Below are 27,552 nucleotides of genomic sequence, written 5' to 3' on the forward strand. Positions count from 1 at the left end.
TCTGCGCCGGTGATGCCTCCTCCCAGTAAACACTAAACAAACCCTGCGCCTGCGATATGTGTTGTGTAGCCTTTTTTTCTCCACCCACACCAGCGATATGCTCCATCATCCATCTTTTCGTTCGTGTTTGTTTACAGTGTGAAGATAAACATAGTTGTGATGCTGCTATCACTGCACCATCATGGCCCGGCTGTTTGGTAGCAGCCGTCAGGATGATCCTGCGGCGTAGCTGTTGTTTTTATGGCGAACGTGGATTTACTTTAAATGAACAGTTGTGAGGATCCGGGGGTTTTGCTCAGTGACTCTGTGTGTTTGTGTGTGTGTGTTTCTCTGTGTGAGTGTGTAGTCTATGTGTGTTGGTTTTTGGGATTACATGCGGTGAGTGCTCCAGTGGTCTGTTGCACTGTTCACATTGGCGCCGCGCATTTTTGTGGCCTCAGCCGCTGCAGCGCGGTGCAAAAATAGATCTCGCCGCTTGTATCGCGGAGCGGAGCATCGTCCTGAAGTCTGAAACAGGTCTGGCCGGAGAAGAGATAAGATAGAGAGGAGACGTGAATGACAAAGAAGAAAATGAGGCTTGGAAGTGTGGGGGAGAGGACGAAGTGGAGGCAGCCAAAAGAGGGAAAGGAAAATCAGAAAAAGGGGGGGGGGTAGAGTGGAATATTATTAGGAAAACCTGAGAGGTAAAGATAGACGAAACCAGAATGAATGGCTGCTAAGTTTCCAGAGAACAGCTCCTGCTAATTTTCAGATACACAAAGAGGAAATAGGGCAGTCTCGCAGGAAGACAAGAGAGTCTCTCTTTTGGTGTCTTCACCTCCCTCCGATGTTTCCTTCCCCCCACACACGGAGATAAGACAGGAGGAAATGCCGTGCTCCTTTTATTGAATTAATTCGCCAAATCCACTGTTCATACAGGCGACTAATTCAACTTCCCCGCTCTTCCTTCCTCTGGCAACATTACGCTCCATCCATGAGCAGAGAGATCGGACGATAATTCCACAAGAACTGCCATTTTGGCTCTGAACCTGGTCACTGAGTTATGAGCAGCGAGGTGACTCTCAGTTAAAGCTGGAGTTATTTATTTGTGTTTGTGGACAATGTGAAATATGGTGTGCACATGGAAATGGCCAAACTGGAAACTGGACTTGTTAGCCAAAAAGTCTATAAATCCGCCATGTTTATCTCATAAATCTAAAAAGCTGTGTGTTTTTGAAGAGGAAGCTGGCTCTCCTGCAGAAAGGTTTGAGATGAATGTAGAAAGCTGCACGGCTCAGAGCTGCTGTTCCTTGTGTTGCTATTCCTAGCTGATGTTTGCTAGTGGCATGGTTTTGCGGACGGCGAGGTTAGCCAGTCGGTGTGTCGCTTTGGGGACCATGATTGTGTTTTCAAAATTTCATGACAATCCATCCAATAGTTGTTGAGAGATTTTAGTCAGGAACAGCCGACTTTGGTGACATTTCCGGTGGTTCCACCAGACATTTATGTTTTTTGATGACATATCTCGACAACTATCGGACGGGTTGAATTTGGAACAGACATTCATGAAGAATTCCAGCATCATCATCATGAACATGCTCGGATCACAATTAGACAGCACTAAATACAAGTGTAAACAACCACCAGGATGCATTGTGATCCAATCACTCAAACACTTGTTGGTGGTCTGGGACACATGTGTCCACGTTTCTCTTGCAGTGTAAATGCTAATGCATCCTGATGTGTCCCCTACAAGGACGTAACAGGAACATATCTCATCAACGCAGGATGTGGTGGTTGTTTTGGTTACAGTGCACCAACACTCAAAAGAAATGGAGTGATTTGTCCTGCTGGAACAGTTGGAATAGCCCGTATATGTATTTTCGTCATGAAACATTTTGGTTTTCGTAGCTGGCCGTTCAGGTGGACACCTCGAGAGATGCATGATAGACACAGGTGTGAACGGCAATGTGTCTCGGCCGCACGTGTTAAGGCAAGGTGTAATGGGGGCCTATGATGGTTACAGAGCCAGTCACTAAACAAACTCATGCCTTGCTCAATTGCAGCGTATTGTTGGAAAAAAGAGTCATTAGTTAGTCTGGGGTCCAAATCAGCACCGAGCCCATACTGAAACCACACCAGCTCAGATGTTTCATCTATGTCTGTGTCTGAAGTAAAAGCTACATTTATGATCCCCTCATCAGTCTCTTCATAACCCACTTTTTGTTTCCCATCCAGCTCTTTTGTTAAAGACTGAACTTCAGTGATTGAAATATCAACTTTGTTTTTTTTGCTCCCTCAAACAAACTAGTTCATTCAAGCTGTCAGAAAACTGAAGGGTGGGAAATGACAACTTTACGACAGGTACATGAGGTGCAGGTCCTGAAAGCCTCCAGTTGCATGAACCCTACAAGCTTCCATACTGCACAGCATGCAGCATCATCTCACTGCCCTCAGTCAGGTCAGTGAGGGGATGCAGGCGGCCTTGTTGCTGCTGGGCATTTGAAGTCAGACATGAATTATAGTGACCAGATATGGCGGAGAGATGTGAATCTGTAGTAAGAGTGTGAAGTGAGGTTTCAGCCCACAACCGAAGATAGAGAGTGACTCTTCTGTTCTGTCTGAAGTGGCGATCGCTCCCTCTCATCATTTTCGACCTTTCAGACACAACAGTCCCGACATGATTGATGAGGGTCTTCGTACCACTTTGTCTCTGTCTCATAAGACTGCACCAGATGTTGATGCTGTGTGTCCTGTCTTTGCAAAAGTCCTTCATCATTCCTTGAATGATTTCTCAGCATTTTTTTCATCAGTACCCCGCTATCACCTCTCTCCATATGTGCCGCATTCATTAAGAAACCATATTGCAGATGTGTAGAAGCAGAGTGGGGGAAATTGCAGCACTGCTCCACCTTCTTCCAAAGTGCATGGAGCAGGGGAAAAGTTTGAAGAGGTCAAAACTCCGGCAACACTTGAAGTGCAAACAGCAACTTTATTGTCAGACCGACGCGTTTTTTCTAGCGGCATACATCAGGGTCAGTAACCTTTTTTGTTAAACTCACTGTAGCTGAGCTCTTGAGCTTTTGGGGACATGCAGAGCAACATTTTTAGCTACATGTGATCCTAAGAGGGTAAATTGTGAAAGTCAAACAGGGAAAAGGGAAGCAGCGAAGCACAAATTCTTGGTTAATTTCTTTGTAACGTGGACGCCAAATTTCTACTCTTCAGCTCATGAGCAACGAAAGATGAAATACTTGCTGGTGTGATGACTTTTAAATCCCATCTGAGTATTTTAAAGCATTGTGCAGTGTTTTAGGTCTGATAAGCCTTTAAATGCATTAATCTATTACTCCAGACGGACTTCCTGGATTCTATTTCATTGTCTTACTGGTATCTTAAACAGCACACCCCCACCAACACTGACACTAACCCTGCCCTGTTTCAACGCAGAGCTGCCTGCCAAAGCCAGAGCTACTGTGTGTAAGTTTATGTGTTTTGACTATTTGTGTTCTATGTACAGTATCTTAATGTCTGCAGTGCACGTCTGAGCTCCTCTTCACATGTGTTAAATGTTGTATGTGACAAAGATGTTGCATTAAAGCCTAAATCCCCCGTTGTGTGTTTTATACACAGTAGTACTTGGAGACCACGCTGCTGACAAGGAAATAAAAAGCAACGCTGAGCTCACCAAGGCTTGTTGAACTGAGCTAATGAAGTGAATTTAAGCGCGTAGTGGAGAAGAAAAGAAGACGAGAGAGAGGAAATGCTGAAGGCTGTAACCAGCCTTTTCCTGCAAAAGCCCCCAATAAATAAAGCACGAGCATGTGCACACAAACACATGGACCAATGTTAGAACACACACCACATGACTTCTCACTGAACGCAACATGAGGTTGCAGAAACTGCTGCTGTCAGAAGGAAATCCTTGTTTCTTGTTTTTGATTTTAAAGACGAAAGCATTTTTTATTTTTTTCTTTGGGTATTTGAATATCTTTATTTAACAGAAAGAAAGGGAAGTTTCTCAGATCTCAGGGGACCAAATGATCGTTAAATAGCCAAAAATCCGGAAGTGATCACAAATATTTAAAAATGAAAGTGTTGGAGATGATACTCAGAAGGCGCTGTTACAGGTAAATACTGAGCATTTGGTAGCACAAAATACTGCTTTTACACACTTTATCGTCTCACACACACAAGTCTAAGTGAAACACACAAGCCTTCGCCTGACACATGCACAAACCTACATCACAACATACACTGCATAGACAAAGACACACTACTGTATGCACACACACACACACATGCACACACACACACACACTCCTCCCACCCAAATCCCTGCATTAATCATCTCTCACTACACACTGCAACATGTAGGAGTCCAGCTCTCGAGGGATTAACACTTCAGCACACTCGGTCGTGGGATTTTCCCACACCACCTCGCACGCTGAGTTACATTTTCTGTCAGTCACACCACGCGGGGTTACAGGCTCGCCGCCAGCTCCGCTCCCACAAACTCTCAGGATTTGCCAAACGCTGTGAAGCTGTGGCGCGTTGGAGCGCTGGATCGAAGCGAAGGTGGTTTGGGGTCGATTAGGTGTCTTAACGTTTGTTGAAAGGTGTTTGTTTACTTTGAAGGCTGTTTTTTTATTGGGGGGCTTGTAGCAGAGGTTGAAATACGTCTTGCTAGCTGCTACCCTGGCAGAGGCAGACAGCATGAAGCTAGGCTATTTATGAGGTATGGTTGGACTGACACACTCGTTATTCTCACACAGACACACACAGAGAGACACACACACACACACTGCTCTGGAGTGTTCGGAGCTGGTGTAGTAAATATCATCAGGTGGCGTTAAATACAGATCTTGCCCTGTCAATCCAGCTTTTTTATGCACATTTTTAATTTGTGCAGAAAACCTGAGTGGCAATGCAAGAAATAAAACTGGAAAAAGCTGAAATATTGCAAATATCCAATATTGAGGTGGAAAAGTTGGCACACCATGAAAGAGCAGATATTAATGAAGGCTGTTAAAATCAGATATTTTAAAACGACAGGTCCAGCCTTTGTTTCTTTAGACAACATTAATGTCATGCACAAATTCAGTCATTAAAGGAATAATTAGAGATTTTGGGAATATATTTGCTGTTCATGAACAGCCTAAGACTGCTCTCATATGTAGCGTACATTAATAGCCACAGCCACAGAGTCTGTTATCTTAGCTTAGCATAAAGACTTAAAACAAGGGGAAACAGCTAGCCTGACTCCGTCTAGTCTCAGTGACTTCCTGGTTCAGTGCTAACCTCACACTGACAAAAAGACTTCAAACAGGACTTCAAATAGTGGAGTACATTTCCTCCCTCCCCCAAAAACCACATCTAGTCATTTTTTACACTTTTTGTGCAGCTTTTTTACATTAGCAGTTTTCCTGTTCCCAGACTTTATGCTAAGCTAACCAGCTGCTGGCTCCAGCTGCATTTATGCCATGCAGGCATGAGAGCAACCATTTGCAAGGCGTCGAACAGTTCCGTAAAAAACCCAAGTGACATTTTAATTAATTATGCATCACGTCCTTTCATATAAATGCTCATAAAAGGGCTGGATGCGAACACGTACACTCATTTACATTTTATTTTGCTTAATTTCAGAAAATCCCTTGTGCACAACATATTATTAGAAACATATCTTCCTCCTCTTCTCTCTCATGTACCTCTCCTCAACACCTTCCTTCCCCTCCATCTCCCTTCTCCTACTTCTACCTCCTCCCCCTTTATTCTTTTCCTCCTTTTCTCTCCTCAATCTACCCCTCACGCTTATTAAGTCTCTCTGTGCCTGTCCTCCTCCTCTTCTTCTCCTTCCTCTCTCTCCCTCTCTCCACCTCCCCCTCTTTTCACCTCCTCGCTGACAGCGGTCGAGGGCCTGTTGACAGTCCTGTGCCGTGGAAGGAGGCTTTTATTGGGCATCTGTGTTCAGCCCTTCCTGAGGCCAATGGGATCCAGATGTGGCCCAGCACTCCAGTGACAGCAACCATTTATGGAGAGAGAGAGGGAATGTGTGTGTGTGTTGTTGTGTGTGAGTGTGAGAGAGTGTGTGAGAAAGATGCGAGTTGTCGTCATCTCAGCGTGGTCTTTAACTCCTCTCAACACGTGTACAGATGTGTTTGGCTGCACCGGTCTAATGTTGGCAACATCAAAAATCACATTTTCTAAAAAATAAATCCACACGTGATTTGTTGTGAGACGTCGGGATGAAGGTGTTTGCTGAAGGTTTAAAAGGTGATTGTTATGTTGCACCGTGTATCTTGTTTGTGTGTGTGTGGATCTTTGTGAAGAGTTTCAGCCCTGCAAGCTGAGAACATTGTCCATAAAGTGAGGATGTTTTCTTCATGTCTTCAAAGAGCTGTTAAATTGAGGTTTTAGGGCCAGCTTAATCTATTAGCTGGTCTGTGGTGCACTACAGACTGGAGCTCATCACAACACCTATGCCTAAATATTGATACAAGGTTGATGAAGGAAACCTTTTCTTCCTTCACGACATTTAACATTTGGGAGGACGCACCATGGTGTTCGTATTCCACTCAGACTGCTTACTCTTTTCATGCCTTATTTTTGTCTTATTAGCGCTAGTTCTCCAGTCAGGTGCAATCAAACCATTACAGAAGAAGAGGGTGCAACAAGATGAGCGCCAGTTAAACCTCAGATGGTGACAAACAATGTAGGAAACACAATAGATTTATGGACTTTAACCTCTGATGTATTAATTTGAGGATCATTACTGTCTCCTCATCGCTCCACACAGATCTGACGATTTCTCTCTTCAGTGGAGCTGAAGCTTCGTGCACGTCATGATTTATTTACTAAGGTTGTCTCCATTGCACTTTGCTTTAAAACTATTTTTGTTTTTATGCCTCAATTGAAGAGACATATAAGAAAAGGTGCATGGAAACCCACCTGTTGACAGCTCCTGCACAGTAGAGAGGATTGAGGATCCAGCTCGTGTTGCTCTCTCTGTCTTTTTGTGATGATGGCAGAAGACAAGACTTTCAGACCTCACAGCAACAAGTAATCCTGTAGCTTCAATGTGTCGCCTGGCGATTGTAGTCATGTTAGCGGAGAAAGGTATGGAGCACTGAAATCACAAAAGGGATGTCAGCCTGCTGGTGAACTTCTGCCTCTCCCTCACTCTCCCTGGAGAACACTAATGTATGTGGTGGTATCACAAGAAAAGGGAAACCAACAAGTAAATCTTGCAGTTCTTCCTTTTGGTACAGTTTTGACAAAATACTTACACATGTCAAAACAAACCAAGGAACAAACCGAGGACACGCCGGTGGAATTCAGGGGTTAGCCAATTCTGTGACACCCACGCGACTTTCTTTCTTTCCTTTTTCCTGTTGTGTGTCTGTGTGTGTGATGTGTTGTAGTAAAGATGCACTACAGAGGTGTGTCCTTGCATGTGTGTGCGTGTGCATGTGTGTGAATGGAGTGATGGGCCCCTGTTGAAAGGGATGACCCGATGAAGCCACAAGAACGAAGAGCTGCGGATGACTAGTACTTTACATTCATGCAGCCACATCCTGGGTATTTGCAGAACGCTGTCATATGATGTATGCAGAGAGACTGTGCTGTCTTTGTACAGTATGTTCCCTCTGGAAAGTGCCAATACTTCCACTGCAGCCAAGACAAATTACTCCTTATTTTCTACTATTTCATGCACAGTCATATAAGCTTGGATAGGGATTAGTGGGCTGTTGTCTCACATTTGTTCTTGAGCTGATTTTATTTTAATCACTTCCATGATGCACACTTTCAGTCTGCCTTTAGTGCTGCATTTCTCTCCACTGAAGAGTTTATTAGATACTTAGAGCTGCTGGAACCCACTCAAGTTCAACCACATGTATTTGAAATAAAACGTTTATATTTTACAGCCGTGTCTGTTATACCCTTTTGTGGATCCACAGGCCGATATCAGCCCGTTGTCCTGTTTTAAACCTTTTTGTGGTCAAATTGGGCACTGAATACTTTGCATTTACTCAAATGGATAACAGTCAGCAGGCACGGTTTTTCATGTCCACCAGCGTGTCATTAGGCTGTGACGTCGCCTTCTCGCTCTCACCACATAAAACGAACCTCGTCTCACAGTGTGTCACCTAATAGCACAGCACTATTAGCCAATAACTACACCCACGTGGAGCGCCATGATGAAGCCGGTTCTTCAGAAAGCTCCATGTGGGTCGACTCCGTAGGTGATGGAAATGATGTAACAGATGTGATTCACGTTACCTAATATGCAGTGTATTTACAATTTATTCCCTATTTTGGATCAAGTTTAATTGTCCTTGTCCTAAAATGTGAAGGTCCCGCTCAGGAATAAGACGCTAAATCATTCGTAACATGTTTTTTAAAGTGATAGTTTGATATTTTGGCGAATACCTTTAATCTCTTTCTTGTTGAGACTTGGGTGAGAAGATCAACTCTCATGTCTGCTGATGGTCAGTTCTTATCCTTTGGTTTTTGCACAGATTAAACAAACAAAAGATGTAAATGAGTGAGCTTTTGATTAGCTTTTTTTTTTTTAATTTGGATGGAACCAGGCTAATTGTTCAGTTTTTATGCCAGTAGCTATGTAGCTTAGCATAGCTTCACACAGCATTTAGTGTCCAGGGATGACAGTGGTATCGACTGCATAAAAGAAAATCAGCATATATTCCAAAATGTTGAACTTCTGGAGAAAATATCAGTGTGCTCGAGTTTTTCCTACAGTTTTAAAAAGTAGACAAGCATCTTTGTTTAAGTACCAGTGTAGCTACTAAACAACTGGAGACAATAATGGGAAATTAGTTTGTGTTTGTGTACATGTGACTGTACTGAATGTTCAGCCAGTAAATGAGGTAGATTGTAAGTTAACATTTAAGCAGGAAATAAGGTAATGGTCTTTTGTAAAAGCCTGGAGGAAGTAAGGAAGTGCTTGATGGCTGCATATGTGTGCGTGGGTGCATGTGTGTGTGTGTGTGTGACTCACAGATAATACCAAATGTTTGCATGAATGTGCGCACATTTCCAGGCTTCACCCAAACTACCTCACCTTCTTTCTGCACATGTCGGCTGCGACCAGGAGGCCCCTTCAGTGTGACCTGTCAGGATTATGTAACTGCACTCCTCCTCCGTCCTCACCTCCTTTTCCCTCCCCTGTTTCCTTTTTTCCTAGAAAGGAGGGCTCATCCCATGTGTCTGATGTAAAGGAAAGAAAAGGAACAGAGGAAGAGAGGAGAGAGGAATGAGAGGGAAGAGTCTGGGGAGTGACTCAGAGAAGAGAAAGTTAAAAGCAAGTCATAAAGATGAGCTGCAGAGACAGAAAGACTTGAGAGGCTTTGTTCATGTTTTTTTATTTGTGTGTTTCTTTTTTGTGCAAAACGGTGAGTTTTCTGTGACAAAAACAACAGTTTGTTGGAGACCTAGCTTAGTGCCTTGTTAAAGAGCATTTTGGTCAGTGATGAAGGAGCAACACCACCTTTCCTCCTCCCTCGCCCTGCAGAGGATGGAGCGCTGCAGCCTCCAGTTACTGTATGAGTCAGCCTCCCAGCTGTTTGTGGCAAACACCAGTTGGCCCAGTTAATGAGGGCTTATGAACGTCCAGTCGCACGTGATAGCACTTTACAAACTCGAAGTCTCAAACAGATTAAGGAGCGAGCGCACTTGAGCTGAATGCAAACACACACATACACACACACACACTCACACGATGCTGTCATTTGTCACGTCTCATGAATGCCGCAGCTAGTTGCCACGAAGGGCCGAGCTCTTCACAAGCACCTGCTCTCCTGCGTGAGTGTGTGTTTTCAAGCCTGACCGCACACCTAGAGGAAGAGCTGGCACTGAAGCTACTCCAAACCACACACACACTGTGTTTTTCCAGCCTGCCATGTCAAGCCGAGCTGCACCTGCTAGCGTAGGAATGCGATCTGATGTCATCTCGCTGTGAGCGGCTGTGAATGTGCAAGTAGTAAAGCCTCAAGAAAAAAAGCCTTTGGGTCTAAATGCAGACTCAGACGGCCCTCTGGGGGGAATCCACACAGCATGAAATCATTGTGAAAGATTGTTTTTGAGGTATTTCTGCTGCTCCAGATGCTGTTTAGCAGCACGAAACAGGACTGGAAAGAAGGATAGCAAGGACACGCAGGTGATGAAGTGGGCCCGAAGTTGCAACACGAGTAGCATCGACAATCTCCCGAAACACACTGAGGTCAACACAGCTCAGTTTGCCCACAAGTGATTATAGAAATCACAACAGGCAGAATTTTGTATATTGTGACTCCTGTGGTAAATACTGCTTCTTTACCATTACTTTTTATGTAAAAACATATGATATGCGGATAAGTATGGTTATATATAAGATATTTAAAATTGGCTCCACACTGACAACCTACAACATTAGCATAAGATAAGATAAAACTTTATTTATCCCCAGCTGGTGAAATTTGGGCATTACAGCAGCATGTAATAGCAGTTGGAAGAAAAATAGAGATAGAGAAATTAAAAAAAAAAACGAAATACAAAATAAAAAAAGTAGACTATATATATGTACATATTACACAAGCAAAATTAAATTTTTGACTATAGAAAAGAGAAATTGCTCTTACATGTATTTGTTGTATGTAATATTCTATAATGATATAATACTCTGAAAGGAGTCGTTCTGCATAGTAAGTACTTTTTCTTTTGATAAGTATCTTTTTGCTGTTAATACTTTTGTACTTTCACTTTAGCAACATTTTAAATTCAGAATTCGTCTTGTAAAGGAGTGTTTTTAGACTGTGGTCTTTCTACTTTTACTGAAGCAAAGGATCTAAGTACATCTTCCACTATTCAGCAGAACATAGCAAACTATGCACATACTGTCAGCAGGTATGCAGACAGTATGTGCAGCTGAAATTGGTCATGGAGTTAAATACGATCAGAAGAATGCAGTAGTAGAAGTACAAATACAGCAGGCAAGGTGCCAGCATTAGTGATGGTGTAGTAACAGTCATTTTAAACATGCAGCCCTGCGTGTAGGCTAACTGAGAAGAAGGCTGTCTACTTGTGTGCGATGTAAAAATATTCCTGAGCCTTTAAGGTGGATTAACAGTGTCTGGGCAGTCTTAGCCTCCTCGACCCTCTGACTGTTTCTGTCTGTATTGTTATATGCTTTTAGGGCAGAGAATCGCTTAAGAGCAGACATGTGCTTTAATAATGGCCCAGTGGGCTGTAGCGGCTCTGTAAACAAGCGCTAAGCAGGCCAGCTAATGAAAGAGGAAGTCTTTGGTTGGTGGGCATGGCAGTAACACACTTGCAGTAAATCTGTTGAATGTTTTTTGGAAACATTCTTGAATAATTTATTGTAGAATATGAGAAACGAGAAATACTTCTTCTCTCTATTACTCATTTGTTGTTGTGAAATAGCTTACTGGAGAACTGTATCTATGCGTGAGGACTTTCTCTTTTGCCAATCCCTGGTGATCAAGCTGTCAAAAACGCAAATTGAAGTGTGCAGCTGTTCACGCGTATCAGCGGTGCAACTTTCCAGTCCACTCCTGTCATGTTATAGTTGTGTAATGAAGCAGCAAACGGGGTTAGTGTGATCTTTACTGTGTTTGAGTCTATGTAAGTGATGGCTTTTACTGTATCTGCCACCAGAACTCATTCCAGTGTGTGCTTGCTCCACATAAGCTTGACTGACACGGAGCGTGTAGCTGGACTGCTGTGCACCCCAGCCTGGATACCCGCAGGCTGAATGCAGAGCGGTGGTTTCTGCTTTTGGTTTTGCCAGGTTGCATTGGCAAAAGGAGGCTGAGCGATTCTGCCCACCTGCTGGTTTTAAAGCTATATTTACATGCAGCAAAATAAAAGAAAAACTGTTTGGAACTGCTCTGTCCAAACATAATACTCTCTTTTCATGGGCAATGTGTAGTGCTACAATGCTAAAGAATGCTAGCAGTGGCTTTCCACATGTAAAATTTAATGTCACTCAACATAGTAAACACTAAATGTAATACTTTTTTTGTATTTATTCTATGCTAGCTAAATGTGCATCTCTGCAATAAAATAACTGATATTTCGTTAGCATACATCAGTAACAGCCTTAGCCACAATCGCTGTCAAAGCCTGACCTGTAGCTGTTGAATGTTGTTTTATCTTTGTTAGAATTACGAGCTGTACAAATTTTTGCTACTACAGTTTGTGTGTAGTTAGCAGAAAATATTGACAGTATTTTTTGTAAGCGTTAAAGATAAACTGAGGTAGAGGCTAACAGAACAGAGGCTAGAGTGGCTAACGTAAAGCTAGCATAAAGGAAGGAAGCAATGTGTCCTGTGTCAAGTTGAGGTAATGGCTATTTCAATGTTCCCATTTTTGTTTTTTAGCAATGAAGATAAGCCTAGAACTAGATTAAAAAAAGCATAGGGTGTATGTTTTATATACATTTTTACATTACTGTATATATGGCTAAAGTGTTAGCATGTGAGGAAAACAGCCAGTTATGTTAATACTTTAGCTTATGATTCCCTTGGAAGTTTCAAGGAAATAACTATTTAATTTCATGATAATTTACAGGGAAAATCTGAATTGCCACATACTTTCTTTTCCACAAGAAATTAATTAGAGCTTGTTAAGTGGTGGTTTAAAAACTGAACACCAACAAACAACAGCCATATTGGTTGCCATGTTTACATTTGCCTACCTAGCTAACAGCGGCTTTAGTCAGTAAGGGGCCAGTCTACCAAACATGTCTTGAGATGTGAAGTCTCAGCCCTGTGCCCTACATAATGTCAAGTCCTTCTGACCTGGATATTCACAAAGGCAGAAACAAAGAAACTGCTGAACCAGCAGTCACCATCACCTGGACATCAGGGTGCTGCAGCCGGCATCAATAATTTTAACCACTCAGCACTTCATGAAATACTGAAAACTAGCTAATGGAAAGTAGCCCAGCAGAGCTTTTGGCATGCTTCCACTTGTTTTTCATAATCTAGGTCACCAAATGGTTTTTGAGAGTGTTTAGGAAAACACTGCAGCTGTACTGGGGAACCAGACAAAGAGAGACATAGAGGGAAGGTTGTTAGCATTCATTTTTGAGCTTATTTTAGCCACTACTCTGAGGACGGTCCTGGCATGCTAATTAACAGGCTAGCTCCCATCTTGTCCCTCTCCCATCAACACTTAACACGCCAAATCCTTTTCTGAAACATCAGCACCACCGCTTGCTTCCTCTGAGGCGGAAGAGCTGGGCTTTTCTGTTTCTGGAGGAAACAACTGGCTAACGTAATGTGACAGCGTGGAAGAGCCCACGGGGGCTAACACTGTGCATAAGCATACATTAGCATACTGTCAGTACGAAGCCAGTGTTCCCATTTGGATTTAGAGATACACACACACACACACACATGCACAGTCACAGCAGGATTAAGCCGTAAGGTCAGCACATTTGCTTCAGCATAAAATCTAACATATGGCCGGTTAAGCGTTGTGTCTGTGATTTGTTTAAGTGGACGATGTGTCGCGCTGTTTTTAGCACACTTACGTTGGTTATTTCTGGACTCCATATGGCACCACAGGCTATGCAGTGTGAAGGCCCGGGTTAATTCAGTTTGTATGGAGTCACGTTGAATTTCAAACTGAAATGACAATTCAGCCTTTAAAGTCTATGGGAGCAGCAAATGTGCCGACTCAGTGTTCCTTGTTGTATTTCCTCAAGGCTGCAAGATGAAATCAGTATGCTGTGTTTCTTAACGCCTGTCATCACTATAAACCAAATTTCAAACAGATCCAAACATTGTGTCAAAACAATGAGGCACATTTCTGTACATGTATTTGTAGAAAATAGTGTCAAGAATAGCGTTTTTTTAAACACAATTCTTGGATTGTGTTCAGGATGGTTTTTTTTTTTTGCAGTATTTCCTTCACATGCATCTAAAGTCTCCTTATGTGTTCAGTACATGTCGATGGGATTTGAGAGGAAACCGCCTTCAGAATTAACTTAGACTGAATTCAACCTCAACACTGAAGGCAGATCCTACGAGGAAACAGTATGATTCAGCAAAAAAGATCTAAACGATAATCATGTGACTCCACGTATGAGCTATAATAGAGTTTTTTCTCACATAATTACTGTGAACGTGACCATGTCTTGCCTCCAACATCAATATACATATTTTTAACGAAAGTAAGCCAGCAGTCCATCATCATCACCTTTCAACCTGATTGACTGGCTGCTTTTTGTTTTTGCGTTGAATGGGGGCTGTGGGAGGCATTTCTTCATTACAGAAGTGACAGGAAATGAGGGGAAAGAGAGAAAGAGGGGAAGGATATGCAAAAAGGTGTCGCTGAGAGGTATATTTGTTTTTTGTTTTATTTAGTAAGTAACCACAATGACATAGGCTACCACAATGAAATTCTTTTTTGTTTAGTTTCGTTTTTACTCTTGCCCACTCCTTCTTTCTCCTACCTGTCCATATACTTATGTGTTTAACACATATGCACACACACACACACACACACACACACACACGCAGAGTAATCACCGATGCATAGTGTGTGTTTTCCTGTGCTGCACAGCAGGCGTTGACTATGAAGCAGAGTTCACCACTAAATCATCCAGACACTGCAGCCCTGCTCATTAATCTCTTTCACACACACACACACACACACAACATGCAGCACGCGCACATACACGACACACAAACCAAAGTGCATGCATTATGAGCTGCAACAGGACATACACCCACCTCTACACACAAACATACCAGCACTGGTTTGATTGTCATTGACAGTTTCCATTAGAGCCGGCCCCGTTTCGCTCAATCATTTCAGGAAGTGGATTTTCCTCTAAAAACTCAAAACTGGAAACATTTTGCCACAAAAGGGCTCTTATATCCAGAAATTATCGAGGATGAAAGCACTGGCATTATCATGTGAATTGCAGTTTCGATTTACATTTTGGATCGAGGGAGCTGGAGGAGATCTCGCTGCCAGTCCACTCTCACTCTCTGCGGCTCGCTGTTATTTATAAAGCCTCAAAAGGGATCTGGTGGAGGGAAAAAAAGATGTATGGGTGTAAAGGAGAGAAGAAGAACGAGAGAGATAATGCGTTCATATTTGTTGTTATGTGCCTTTTGTCAGCTGGCCTCTCCTGATTGGCTCGTTAAATGTGTGTCAGGTTGGCGGCATTGGGGGAGTTTTTGAATGAATCATCACAGGAGATCAAAGCCTGATTCAGGAGCAGGATTTTACTTTCATTAACCGTGTTATTCCGGAGCTGTAGTATTCACCCAGCAGCCACAATCAATTATCTGACGCCCACTTCCCTCTCTGTCTCTTCCTCATCCTCCCTCCTGCTCCTCTTCCTCCCCCCTCTCTGCTGGTTCTTATTTAGTCGTTTATCATAACTCCAAAATGCTGATTGCATCAGCCTGAAATTCACCCCTGCTTCTGTGAACTGTTGTGCTGAAATGTGAAAATATGTTTCTCTGCTTCTTATGCTACATGTAGGCACTTCTCCTGTTTTCTCCTCATTTCCTTCCCTTTTCTCCTTCCCTGTCTGCTCCTCTTTCGTTCCTTTCTCCTTTTACTCTTCTTCTTTTACTTTTTATCGATTTACTTTCCTGTCGACTCATTTATCATTTGTTTTTGGTCTTTCTTCTTGCCCTTTGTTTTGTCTTCTCCTTGCTTGACTCCTTCTTCATTTCTTTCATTGTCTCCTCCATCCTTCCATTCTTCCCTCCCCTCACCCTTCATAGCCTCTCCTCCCACTTTTTTCTTCCTTTAGCATCCCGGATAAGTGCTCATTTTTTATTTTCTGTCTATCTTTTGTATTTGTATTTTTCTCCTTGTTTCTTCTAATCTCCTTGTCATCACCCCTTCTGGTTTTTACCCTTCCTCTCCTCCCCTTTTCCCATTCCTTGTTTCATCTCCTCTCTTTCTCTCCTCTCTGCTTTTTTCCTCTCCTTGTTTCACCTTCTCTCCTCTCCTTGTTATTTCTCCTTTTCTCTTTCCCCTTTTTGTGTTTTTCTGCTTGTCTCCTCTCCTCTCCTTACTTTTCTCCTTGTTTCTTCTTCTCTCCATGTTGTCCTTCCTTTCTTCACCATCTGGTTTCTTCACCCTTCCTCTCCTCTTCTCTGCTCCTGTCCACCCCATTTAATTTCTCATTTTCTCTTGTTTCCTCCCTTTGTTTCTCTCCTTACTTTTGTGCTTGTTTCCTCTAGTCTCCATGTTTCCCCTCCTCTCTTCTCCATCTGGTTTCTTCACCCTTTCTCTCCTCCCCCTTTTCCCATTCCATGTTTTATCTCCTCTCCTCCTATCTTTTCTGCTTGTTTCCTCTCCTCTCCTCTCCTCTCCTCTCCTCTCCTCTCCACTATTTTCTTTGTTTCTCTCTTTTCTCCTTGTTTCCTCTCCATGTTTCCCCTCCTCTCTTCTTCATCTGCTTTCTTCATCCTTTCTCTCCTCCCCCTTTTCCCATTCCATGTTTCATCTCCTCTCCTCCTATCTTTTCTGCTTCTTTCCTCTCCTCTCCTCTCCTTGTATTTTCTCCTCTCATCTCTGTCTTTGTTTCTCTCTTTTCTCCTTGTTTCCTCTCCATGTTTCCCCTCCTCTCTTCTCCTTTTGCTTTCTTCACCCTTCCTCTCCTCTCCCTGTTTTCTCTCCTCTCCTCTCCTCTCATGTCATCTCCTTGTTATTTCATCTTTCCTCTCCTCTCTTTGCTTCTCTCCTTGCTTTTCTCCTTGTCTCCTCTCCTCTCCTTGTTATTTCTCCTCTCCTCTAACTAACCAGCTCCACTGGGGCCATCAGACTCCTAATAACAACCTGAATGAGTCCTCTAGGGGCCTCTAATGATGGACTCCCTGTGTGTGTGTGTGTGTGTGTGTGTGTGTGTGTGTGTGTGTGTGTGTGTGTGTGTGTGTGTGTGTGTGTGTGTGTGTGTGTGTAACATACTCCAGCAAGTTGTGGCTGTTTTCAGCTCTGCAGTGTGTTTGCCTTCACCGGAATTTGGCAGTTTAGTGCACGGTTGATGCGTCTGAGAGTGAGTTTGTGTGATTTGTGTGTGTGCGTGCATGCCTGCGTGCGTGCATGTCTGTGCCTCTTGCAGGCCCCTTCCTGAGCCTCATGACCTCTGTTACAGTACTGTGATTGGTAGCTTTTTCCTCTACTCCTAATACATTTTTTCTCTTTGGTTCAGAGTGTGGTTCCCATCATAAAGTTTGCATCAAGAAATGCTCTGTTTCAACACCCTGCACACCTAAAAAGCTTCTGTTTTTTGTGATAACTTGCTGGTATTCAGTAATAATATTTATAAAGTATATAATATCATTCCACTTTGGTGTTTACACTTTGCAGAGTAAACACCACCTGTCAGGTATCACCTGTCCACATGCTGATATGTTGACCTGTTCACTCTTTCCATTTTTCCATCAGGCCTTTGGGAACGCTAAGACAGCCCACAACAACAACTCCAGTCGCTTCGGCAAGTTCATCCAGGTCAACTACCAGGAGAGTGGCACCGTCAGGGGGTGAGACACATACACACACACACACACACACATACAACACACACATGCACAAATCTTCATTTTCAAATTCATGCATCTACACATACCACAAGTGGTAACATTTAATCAGTTGAGTGATTTAACAACTAGCATTTAATGATTTGGTAAAAATAGCTGCTGATTAATATCCCACATATGTCACATAAGATCATTACAATAAATCTATAATTTATATGTTGTCTGTGAAAATGAAATACTGTCTCTGAATACCTCAGTTAAGAATATGATTAAGAAGCATTCATTGGACCCTGATTCATAACTGCTATTCATAGTACTTCATTTCCTCGTGTGAAAAAGGATACTGAATTAATCAGCCGACACAGAGTGGCTAATAAGTCTCTTTTCACAAATTACTAAAAATAATTCAATACCTCTGCCTCTTTGCTGACCTTCTTGCCGGGTTTCATGTCCAGTTTTCTTCTGTTTCTTTATATCTTTTTAATTGCATCAGTCAACACCTGAACATTCGTCCCTGTATGTACTTAATATCGTACTATATCTCTTAAATATGTGTGACTTTCCGTACTTGTATGTATGCTTATCCTCAGAGCCTATGTGGAGAAGTACCTGCTGGAGAAATCACGTCTGGTGTACCAGGAGCACAATGAGAGGTGAGTGGAGAACCAGGAAGCAGAGATGAGAGTGACAGCAGGCTTTGATGATGCACTGTATGATTTTTTTGTTTTATTTGATATATTGTCACTGAGTTTGCTCATAAACCACAGTGTTTGACCATATTATTGTCATGTATTTAACACATATCTGACATGCTCACAGATTGAGGTTCTCCTGTTAGATTTTAATTTGAAGACATGACATTGGAATTCACCAACACTGATTTAAGAGTATCCTATGCATTGTTAGCAGCAGCTTGTTGCAGCAGGAAGCAGTTTTGGATTTAAGGACATAAAATCCATGTGCAAATAAATTTAAACTAATCTGCTCCTTTACAAAACTTCACGTTTTTTTGTGAAAATCTCTAAATGATGGAAATAAAGTACCTTAAGGCACTGGTGGATGTGGTGCAGCCATGAATTGAGAGCCATATTCCCATTTGTATGAAAGATAAGATTTCAAATCCATATCTCTGCACTGATGTGTTCTTTGTCCTAGAAACTCAATACTAAAATAGTCTTCATTTCCTCTGCAAGCTGAGGATGTATCAGGTGTCCATCTGAAATAGACCTCTGCCTTTTGCTAAGTTAACACTGAAAACTATCAGGTGTCCCTCTGAGTTTGGTCATTTATTACACAGGATGTGATTGTCTATTAATACTAATTACACATCAGATCTATTCTGGAGAATGAGAAATGTGTTTCGTGTCCAGTTTAGCGTAAAACAACACTGTGCACAGTTGTTGTTTTTTTTTTTGTTAAAAATCTGTTTGACTCTCCTACGCAGTGTGCACAAACACACCTACACACACACATATGCATGAATTTCCACCTGCACCCACATACTTAAAATGATTTTTCCTTCTCTCACACAACACATATACACCCTTTCTTCCGAACTGGCTCTGCCTCTGCCAGTCAACAGTAAAACAAAATCACTGATCCCACCAGCACAATGGATTTGTGAGAGAAGATAAAACCCCCAATGTAATACCCTCCACTGGTCATCTAATCCCTCTAACCCTGATTGGCCTCGGGTTTCTATTTCATCCCGATGACAGGCCCTGGCGGCCATATTGATAGAGGTAGAAACTGAAGACCTCCCAGACGGCTCAGACCTGAAGCAGAGAGGTGGGGGAGCAGGCAGACTGATGATAAACTGCAAACAATCTTAAATCTTAAAGCCAGTCTCATGACAGGTTGCCTATGTACGACCCCAGTGGAAACAGAGGAATACTAGGAGGAGACTAGCTGAGCTTTCCAGTGATGCTGTCAAACTTCATGATTCTGGAATTTGATTTGAGGGTAGCTACTGCAAGTGAGAGGCCGTTACTATATTTAGCAACGTAGTTATGTCTGAAATTAAAAGTAGTATGGTTTGGGGATCAATAACAGTGGTAGCAGTAGTGGCTGTAAAAGAGCTGGGTAGCATAATGAACAATTATCAGTACCTATAGCTATTTCCCTGTTTCCAGTCTTTGTGCTAAGCTAAGCTAGCTGGCTGCTGGCTGTAGCTTCATATTTAGCATACAGACATGTGAGTGGTTTCAAGCCTCCCATCTAACTCTCGCCAAGAAAGTGAATTACCATTTTCCCAAAAAAGTTGAACTGTTCCTTTAATAAACACATAAACACCTCAGTGTTCATGTTTACTGTTGTGATTTAAGCAGCCAGCCAGCTAGCTCATGTTTGGCGACTGTTGTAGTAGCTCCTTAGTGTTCATTAAGATGATTTTTTTAATTTTGATTCAGTTAATATTTCTTGAATATTTGTAGTGAATGGAAATAGGGGAAAATCATATTTTAGCATCTTTTGGCTTTTGTGATAACAGAAAATGTTACCTTGAAGTAAATTTGAGGTCACATTCAGTGACTGTTATGGGAATAATAAAACATGTCATAGATGTAGTATTTAGTAGCCTCTGTACATTAAAGCAGTACTAGTACCACACATGTGGTAACCACCACCAACCTTTCCACATAGTGTCACCTCTGTAACTGCCACAAGTTTTCAGCCAAAACCATCCCTCTATCCACCAATTACAGATCTGGATTCTTTAATATCCTCCCTGGCCTTTTTAACTTTCCACCACTCCATCAGGCACTAAGTGTCCCTGTGCAGAGAAGCTTGTTTCCAGCTGTAATAATTAGATCTCAGTGCGTTGGCCGAGGCCCCAGCCTTTGTCACAGAGGCAGAGTCCTTACCTCCAGCCCACACAGCACACTGCTGCTTTGTTTGACTGGAAACATGAGCCTACAGCAGGTTAGATGTGCGACTTTATCTGTTTCATGTTGTAAGTCTGGGCTGTGAAATAGGCTGCAGGTAGAGTTTTTCACTGTACTACAAAGCTTCAAATGGAGTTTCCTCCCTCCGGTGTCGTTTCAGTGGAGCGAGGAGATGTGAAAGCTGCTGTCCTTGGTTTACCTCTCAGGGAATTTGCAATGAAATCAATACAGGAAAAGTGTTTTGTGCTGTAGAATTATGCCCTCTAACATCTTGCATGTCTGCAGGAACTACCATGTGTTTTACTACCTGTTGGCCGGAGCCAGTGAAGAGGAGAGGAAGTCCTTCCACCTGCTCAAACCTGAGGAATACCACTACCTCAACCAGGTTCGCACACACTCAAACACACGCAAAGTACATATACAGTATGTATAGCAAAATAAATGCTCCTAGAAAATTTCCATGTCACTATATTTATGCTGTTCTATTGTGTCAAATTTTTAAAATGCTGCCAACATGAAAGAAGGAAAATAGAGGAAAAATGATTTGTATAACTGTGATGATGATTTTTTGCGTTAGATGTGATGGTTGCAACTTGCTAGCTCTTAAAAATGTCTCAATTTCTTCAATGTTTCAATTGTGTGCAGTTCACATCGTACACAGTTGCTCTTTGTGCATGTACTTGTGCTGTCAGCTCTAATCAGCAAAGTGTTTTAAAACATAATCTTTATTTAACCAGAAAATAGATTTAAAGAGTGTCTGGGCCAAAGCAGTTAGCAATAACAGTGAGTTACAGACAAACACAATAAAGCAGATGCCACAATTATACAAAAGGACAAAATGGTGTATGACAAAACAACACTAGTGTAGTGATTGCTTGTCTTCGCATTTACTATCCAGTGTGTTGGCATGTGTCGTGTGCCATCATTCACCAAAGATGATCAAAAAGCCATTTAATGTAGGCAAGTTGCAAAGAAAAAAATGATGCTGTGACAGTATGAATAACAAGATGATGCAGCCACACGAAGAAGTTAAAAGATCTGATTTGTAATTTCATCATGTAGGAAGCGAACTCGTTTAAGCCTGATGAATACCGCCTGTTCATGTGGAGGTGCGCATTCGTTAGGTTTGATCATTAGCAGAATCGATGCCCCTCACGTTTTCTGTTCCGCTCCATTTGTGGCCAGGTTTCACTCAGAAAAATGTTCTAAAAGAGTGAAAAGAAGACGCCACAGAGTCCTGCTGGCTGACGAATCAGTAGATAAAAGGTTCAGCAGAGTCAGTAGTTGGATTTGAGGGCCTGGAACAATGAGAAAATATTGATTATACAGCTGTCAATGACATGTCAGCAGAGGAATGGTGTAATATGTCAGAAATAAAGAGAGAATTTCACATAAAGTTAGATTAAAAAAACATTATATATAAAACAGCTTATAGTAGATATTACAACACACAGATACCTGCATATATACCCTTAAGCAGCTTGCTAATTGTACTAACTAATGAAATGTATTAAATCTATCTTAGTCAGTCTCATATTTAAACTCATTATAGTCTTTTTAGTCAAACAAGTGTTTTTCTTTTCCTTATGCAGAAAGTCAGACCACCTGTACGTGACTCGTACAACAGGTCTGGACCACTTGTAAATTTCATCCACATCTTGGAGAAAATGATAAATACGAGAACATGGCGAATGCCAAACATTGTCCTAACCCACCCATACGTGCCACATAAAATCAAATGTGTTTGTACAAGTGGTTCTTGCATGAGGCCCAATGTAACGTTTCAATTTTACTGTGCTGCAAAGAATTCATAATCAATTTGAGCCGTTTTCCCTCTTCACAAATGAGGAACGTTCATCCCAAGAGAGATTGATGGAGACCCCGAAGATGAACATTTCTGCATCTCCCTTCCCTCCTTTTCTCTCTGCTGGCTCTTATTTACTCATTTATCATAACTGGATCACTCCTCAGCGCCCTGAAGTGTTGATTGCATCAGCCCAAAAATTTCAACCCTGCAACTGTGTGTGTGTGTGTGTGTGTTTACGTACTTGTGTAGATGCCAAAAGCCCCCATGTGTGTGCATCTTTTTCAGTACATCTGTGTGCATTGGCAGCAGATGTGTGAGGATTCATACTCCCTCCTTCTATGGCAGTACACTGGGGAGGCAACAAAAAAACCTCCTTTGTTCATCTCTTTTGGCTTCCCCAAAAAAAGTAACAGTTTTTTTTTCTCCTCCTCCCTTAATCCCCACGACAACAACCCCCTCCCCACCACTCCATCCTCTGCTGCTTGTTACTATGCAGCTCTGTTTCCTTGGCAACAGCAAGACACGGGAGTTAATCTGGCGCTGACTTGCTCTCGTGCAGAGGGCGCCGGCGGTCGCGTGTGTTTGTGTGCTTGTCTGAGCGCACACACAGACACTCCTGACACACATGGTGTCACAAAGGAGTCGAGTGATTATCCATATTTATCTCTCTGCTCTCTCAGAGATGGATTTTGTTCTGGGGGTTCATCTGTCTCTGTGTCTGCCTGCCTGTCTGTCTCTAGGTGCCGGATCCGAACCAAGTACTCAAGCACTGTACTTAAACCTGGAATCCTTAAAGCGGCTATGATCTATATTTTTATTATAGCAATGTAAATGACGATGTAGCAATGTGAAAGTGCTCACTCAGAGTGAATAACTAAGAATTATCATCTGAATCTGCAGCACCCCTCAACTCTCTGGAGCTTTATAATGAGTTTCAGCTCATTGTTGCAGCTGTACTGTTTAGGTTCACTCACATTGCTCACATAGCGTCATGTTTCGCTGCAGCAGGCAGTGAAAAGGCTTAAAAAGCCCGCTCAACACCAACAGCAGACAGACACAGTTAACAGAGCTAAAACAGAGCTAAAAGAGAGTGAATGTTTGACTTAAATTCATTAGGTGGCCACAAACATGACTCCAGATGTATGATAATATTACTCTGCATTTGCTGGATGTTTAAATAAGCAACTGTATAATAACAGATGACGTATGTTTAATGTGAAGCGATGGCAGAAGGACAGGTTGGGCAAGCATTAGCATGAGCTCAATAATAAACATTGAGGCTGATAACAATGAGAAAAAAGTGATTTCATGCATCATTCATTTCCTGTGATTTCCTGGGATCATTCAGTCCCTAATGTGACAGTATCTGAATCCAGCACGACAGTGGCAGACTCCACCACGACCAATAAAAACTGCTTCATAGAGAGGTATTAACAGAACATACTTAAGTTGAATGTGTGTTGCATAAAAATGCAGACAGGAGAGGTTTCAGGATCTTTTTAAGGAAAAATGCTACTTCCACTTTAATGCATCATTAGTATTTATCCAATGATATAAATCACAACTTTGTAACAATCACTGGGTAATACTGATAATATTTCTGTACTTTTGATTAAGTAAGATTTTGATGACAAACTTGTACTTGTAATGGTGTATTTCTACACTGTTGAACTGCAATTTTTACTGAAGTAAAAGATCAGAATACTTTGTATTGTGTAAAAAAAAGTCGGTTACTTTCCCCCCGAACATAAAGAAATCTAAACCACTCTGATTACATCACGTCATGGATTCAATTATTGCAGCTCTGGAGACGTGTGCGTCTGCCTGTGTGTGTGAGGATAATTTTTTCCTCACATATTAACAGCATGTGTCATGTTTTCTTCAATTTCAAGTGTGTGTAATTCCTGCTTTCTTAACCCGCTCTGCCTTGCTTCCAGATGACAAAGAAATTGCACAAACACCACTGGGACAATTACTATGAGAGCGATCTGGTCAGTATCTTGTGGATGACAAGTTGTTTGTGTACGTCTGTGCTCATGGGTGTGTCGTCGTGGTACTCTGGGTTTTTGGTGCCAGTCCTGGTCTTGTTCTCTCTCTGCTGTCCACACCCGCCTGCTTTCACTGAAATGGACTAAAGATGGAGGCGACCTGAACTGACCTCAGCTGGTCGAGCTCTATAAAGTATTGCCTCTAAAACGTTTAAAGGGATACCTTTAATGTAATGATTGCTTTGTGTACTTTTGAAGATGGCGTCACACATTCAGTATCTCATTTAAAGTGAGTTATTTGAAAAAATTACTGATAACAAAATTAACTAACACTGTAGATAATTCACTGTAAGTTCATTGTTTTCGAAGTGATATCAGAGACGTTTTCCGTCTCTTAAGAATAAATATTTCTTTTTAAGTTAAATTAACTTTTTCTAGAAGGAAAGAAGCTCCTGCATTCCTAATTTCTTTTCAAAATCAAGGAATCTGATGGTATACGCGCTGATTAACCAACTAAAATGCAAACATAAAGGAATCCCTTTAATCTAATCTTTGGCTTTGGATGCTTTGCTGTCTGAAGATGGTGATGAAATCAAAACTGGAAACTGCCATCTTTAAAGGGAAGGTTCAGGATTTCTGCACTTCCTTTACATTTATTATCTGACACATGCTTAACACTGCAGGACAATGCAGTGCAGACAAAGTAGTCGCTGTAAAGTATAAATACTTGTGCATTTTGAACAGTGAAGTTATAGCAGCAACGTCCAATAGCGTGCTGTTAAATTTAAGAGCAGAGACGGAAGGAAAAGCGTGAAATAAGCTCTGAGCTGTAGATGTAAATGTAGATCGTTCAAAATGAGTGTTATAGTTACTGACAGGTGTAGACATTTCCTTCAATGAACCTTTTTTATTTTAGGAATTAGCCCTTCTTTTTTTTTTTTTTTGCATTGCTAGTTTAAGTCTCTGGGGATCAATGGTTTTGGCCTTTATGAATTTTGATATTTTAGAATAAAGAAAAAATATAACTGTTTTTAAAAACTTAAACAAATAATATAAACAAATATTTTTTTGCTAAATTTGGTTATAAAAGGTTATAATCCTGGTAGATTTGTCGACACGTGATGCTTCGCCCAGTGTTGCCAGTTGAATGCTTTTAATGTGAAGTAGGGGCTGTGGGAAGTGTCTTTGCATTAGCAGCAACTTAATACAGTTATTACAAGGCCAAACAATGAGGCTTATGCCAATGAGATAAAACTACAAACACTGGATTACATGTGTATCCATCATTTTTGAGAATCTGTCATATGGAGATATGCAATTAGAATCCAAATGGTAGTGACAATTACAATGTAATCAGAAAATTATTGAATGTAAATGCATTAACTTGCTTTTTAGAGCAAAAAGGAAATTTAAAAAAAGAAGGGTTTGATTTCATGAACATTTTAAGATGAAATCATTGTAACCTTTGTCATCAGAGGTGATTCTGCAGTAACACTGAGAATAGGCCATACCTGAAAGGGCTAGTCAGCACTTCTTTAAAGAACCATTCCTTACATGCTCCTGTGAGTAGCCGATCAATAGGCTTCACATCCTGAAACTTCCCTCTAAGTGCGTGGTCCATTTTGTTTGTGTGTGTGTGTGTTTGCCGTTTCACCGGCCTTTGAACCTGCCACTGTCTTGCCAGCCTCTACTGAAAGTGAGTAATGTTTGGTCAGTGGGATTTGTTGTATGTGGTTACAGGATTCAGTATTTCCTAATAGGAAACACTTAACACGACTCATCTATTAGTTTTACCTTTATGTCCCTCTTGACTTTGGCTCTTTGCCTCCCACTTTTTTAAAAGTGGTCTTTTATCCAGGAAAGGATTTCTGAGGACACTCAGTCTTTTTTTAGCAGTTATAGCGGGTCCTGCTTCACATTTATCTAGTTAAAGGAATTGTCCACCAAAAATCTGTCTTTAGAATTGCAAATACTCGTCCGTCTGCCTGAAAGGGCTCTAAAATGCTGTTGTTATTTTGAATTTTCCCAGTCGTTACAATGGATTCCAATGGCAACTCAGAGTCGTAGCACAAACTGTGCAGAAATCACTCCCGCACAACAATCTACACTTGGTTGCTCCAATGGAAGAAGCATATTAAGCAATTTGACGATTACTGAATGCGTGGATCAATGATGGAGGAGTGGATTGGCTGCAGGAGTGATTTGAGACGTTTTGATGATGTTATCATTCATTTTTTTAGTGCCATTTGAAATCATTGTAACTAACATAAACCTGACAAACACGTCAGAGCCAGCGTACGAGCGGTGAGTATTTGATTCCCAAAAGACAGATGTTCAGTTGACAGTCCTCTTCAAAGAACACGTCAGCATTTTCATAAATATGCTCATTTGCTTTCTCTCCGAGAGTGAGATGAGGATCTTTACATCGAAGCATTAAATATGGAGCTATAGTCAGGATGTGTTTAGACTAGCTTAGCATAAAGCCTGCCAGTAGAAGGAAACAAGATATCCTGGCTCTGCCTTAAGTAAAAAAAATTACACCTGCTAGCAACGCTGAAACTGTTTCTTTAAAACATAAACAAAAACATAACAAAGAAGAAATGATGCTTAAAACACCATCTATAGGTGGAGAAGGTGTAGTTTTTCCAGTTTGGACAGAGCGAGGCTACCTGCTTTCCCCAGTCGTTGCGCTAAGCTGGACTAGCCACGCCCTGATTCCCCCATATTGCACCTAACCTTTTGGTTTAACACCATGTTTAATTAAATTAGATTTGGGACTAGTCGTTAATGTGTAGCACAGCTCTCACGTTGAATAAGTTTTATTCAGTTGTAGCTTATTTTTATCTTCTAGCCTATTTTATTTTGATCTTTTTATGTCTTTTATATGGATTTGTGTTTCTTGTTTATCTTGTTCTTAAGTCTTTTTATGTAAAATACTTTGAATTGTTGTATAAAGGTGCTACAGTATACAGCTAGATCTGCTTTGCCTTCTCAAAAGACGTGATTGTTATTGATCTTCTTATCTCACTCTTGCAGAGGAGCCTTTTTATCTCCCAAAATGTTGAACTGTTCCTTAACCGACTCGCTCTCTATCCTCCTTTTTCGCTCTCATATTTTTTCCTTACACAACCGTCCCCTCTCACTGTTTGCTGACACACTGTCTCTCTCAAGGGTCAGTCAATGACCTCATCAGTCTGTGGCCCCACCGTCTAAGGAGATGATGTCACTGTCTTGACAAAACCTCACACAAACACACACACACACACACACACACACACACACAAGCACACACACACTCAGCAGCCCTTGACAGCTGTCTGAGCATCTGACCAACCCTTTGGGCCTATTTAACCTTTGACCTT

General features: G+C 41.6%; 1 protein-coding gene across 6 annotated transcripts in view; it reads left to right on the forward strand.

The window, feature by feature from the left end:
- Positions 1–27,552, forward strand: part of LOC121607799 (unconventional myosin-IXAa-like) — a 136,946-nt gene that overhangs the window by 51,624 nt on the left and 57,770 nt on the right. For all 6 annotated transcript variants that reach the window (XM_041938768.1, XM_041938771.1, XM_041938769.1 and 3 more), the window contains exons 3-6: positions 17,422–17,516; positions 18,104–18,166; positions 20,681–20,780; positions 24,140–24,193. In XM_041938768.1, the coding sequence (XP_041794702.1) occupies positions 17,422–17,516; positions 18,104–18,166; positions 20,681–20,780; positions 24,140–24,193 (312 nt within the window). The remainder of the gene's footprint in view (positions 1–17,421; positions 17,517–18,103; positions 18,167–20,680; positions 20,781–24,139; positions 24,194–27,552) is intronic.

This window comes from Chelmon rostratus, chromosome 6, assembly GCF_017976325.1.
Source record: "Chelmon rostratus isolate fCheRos1 chromosome 6, fCheRos1.pri, whole genome shotgun sequence".
Taxonomy (NCBI): domain Eukaryota; kingdom Metazoa; phylum Chordata; class Actinopteri; order Chaetodontiformes; family Chaetodontidae; genus Chelmon; species Chelmon rostratus.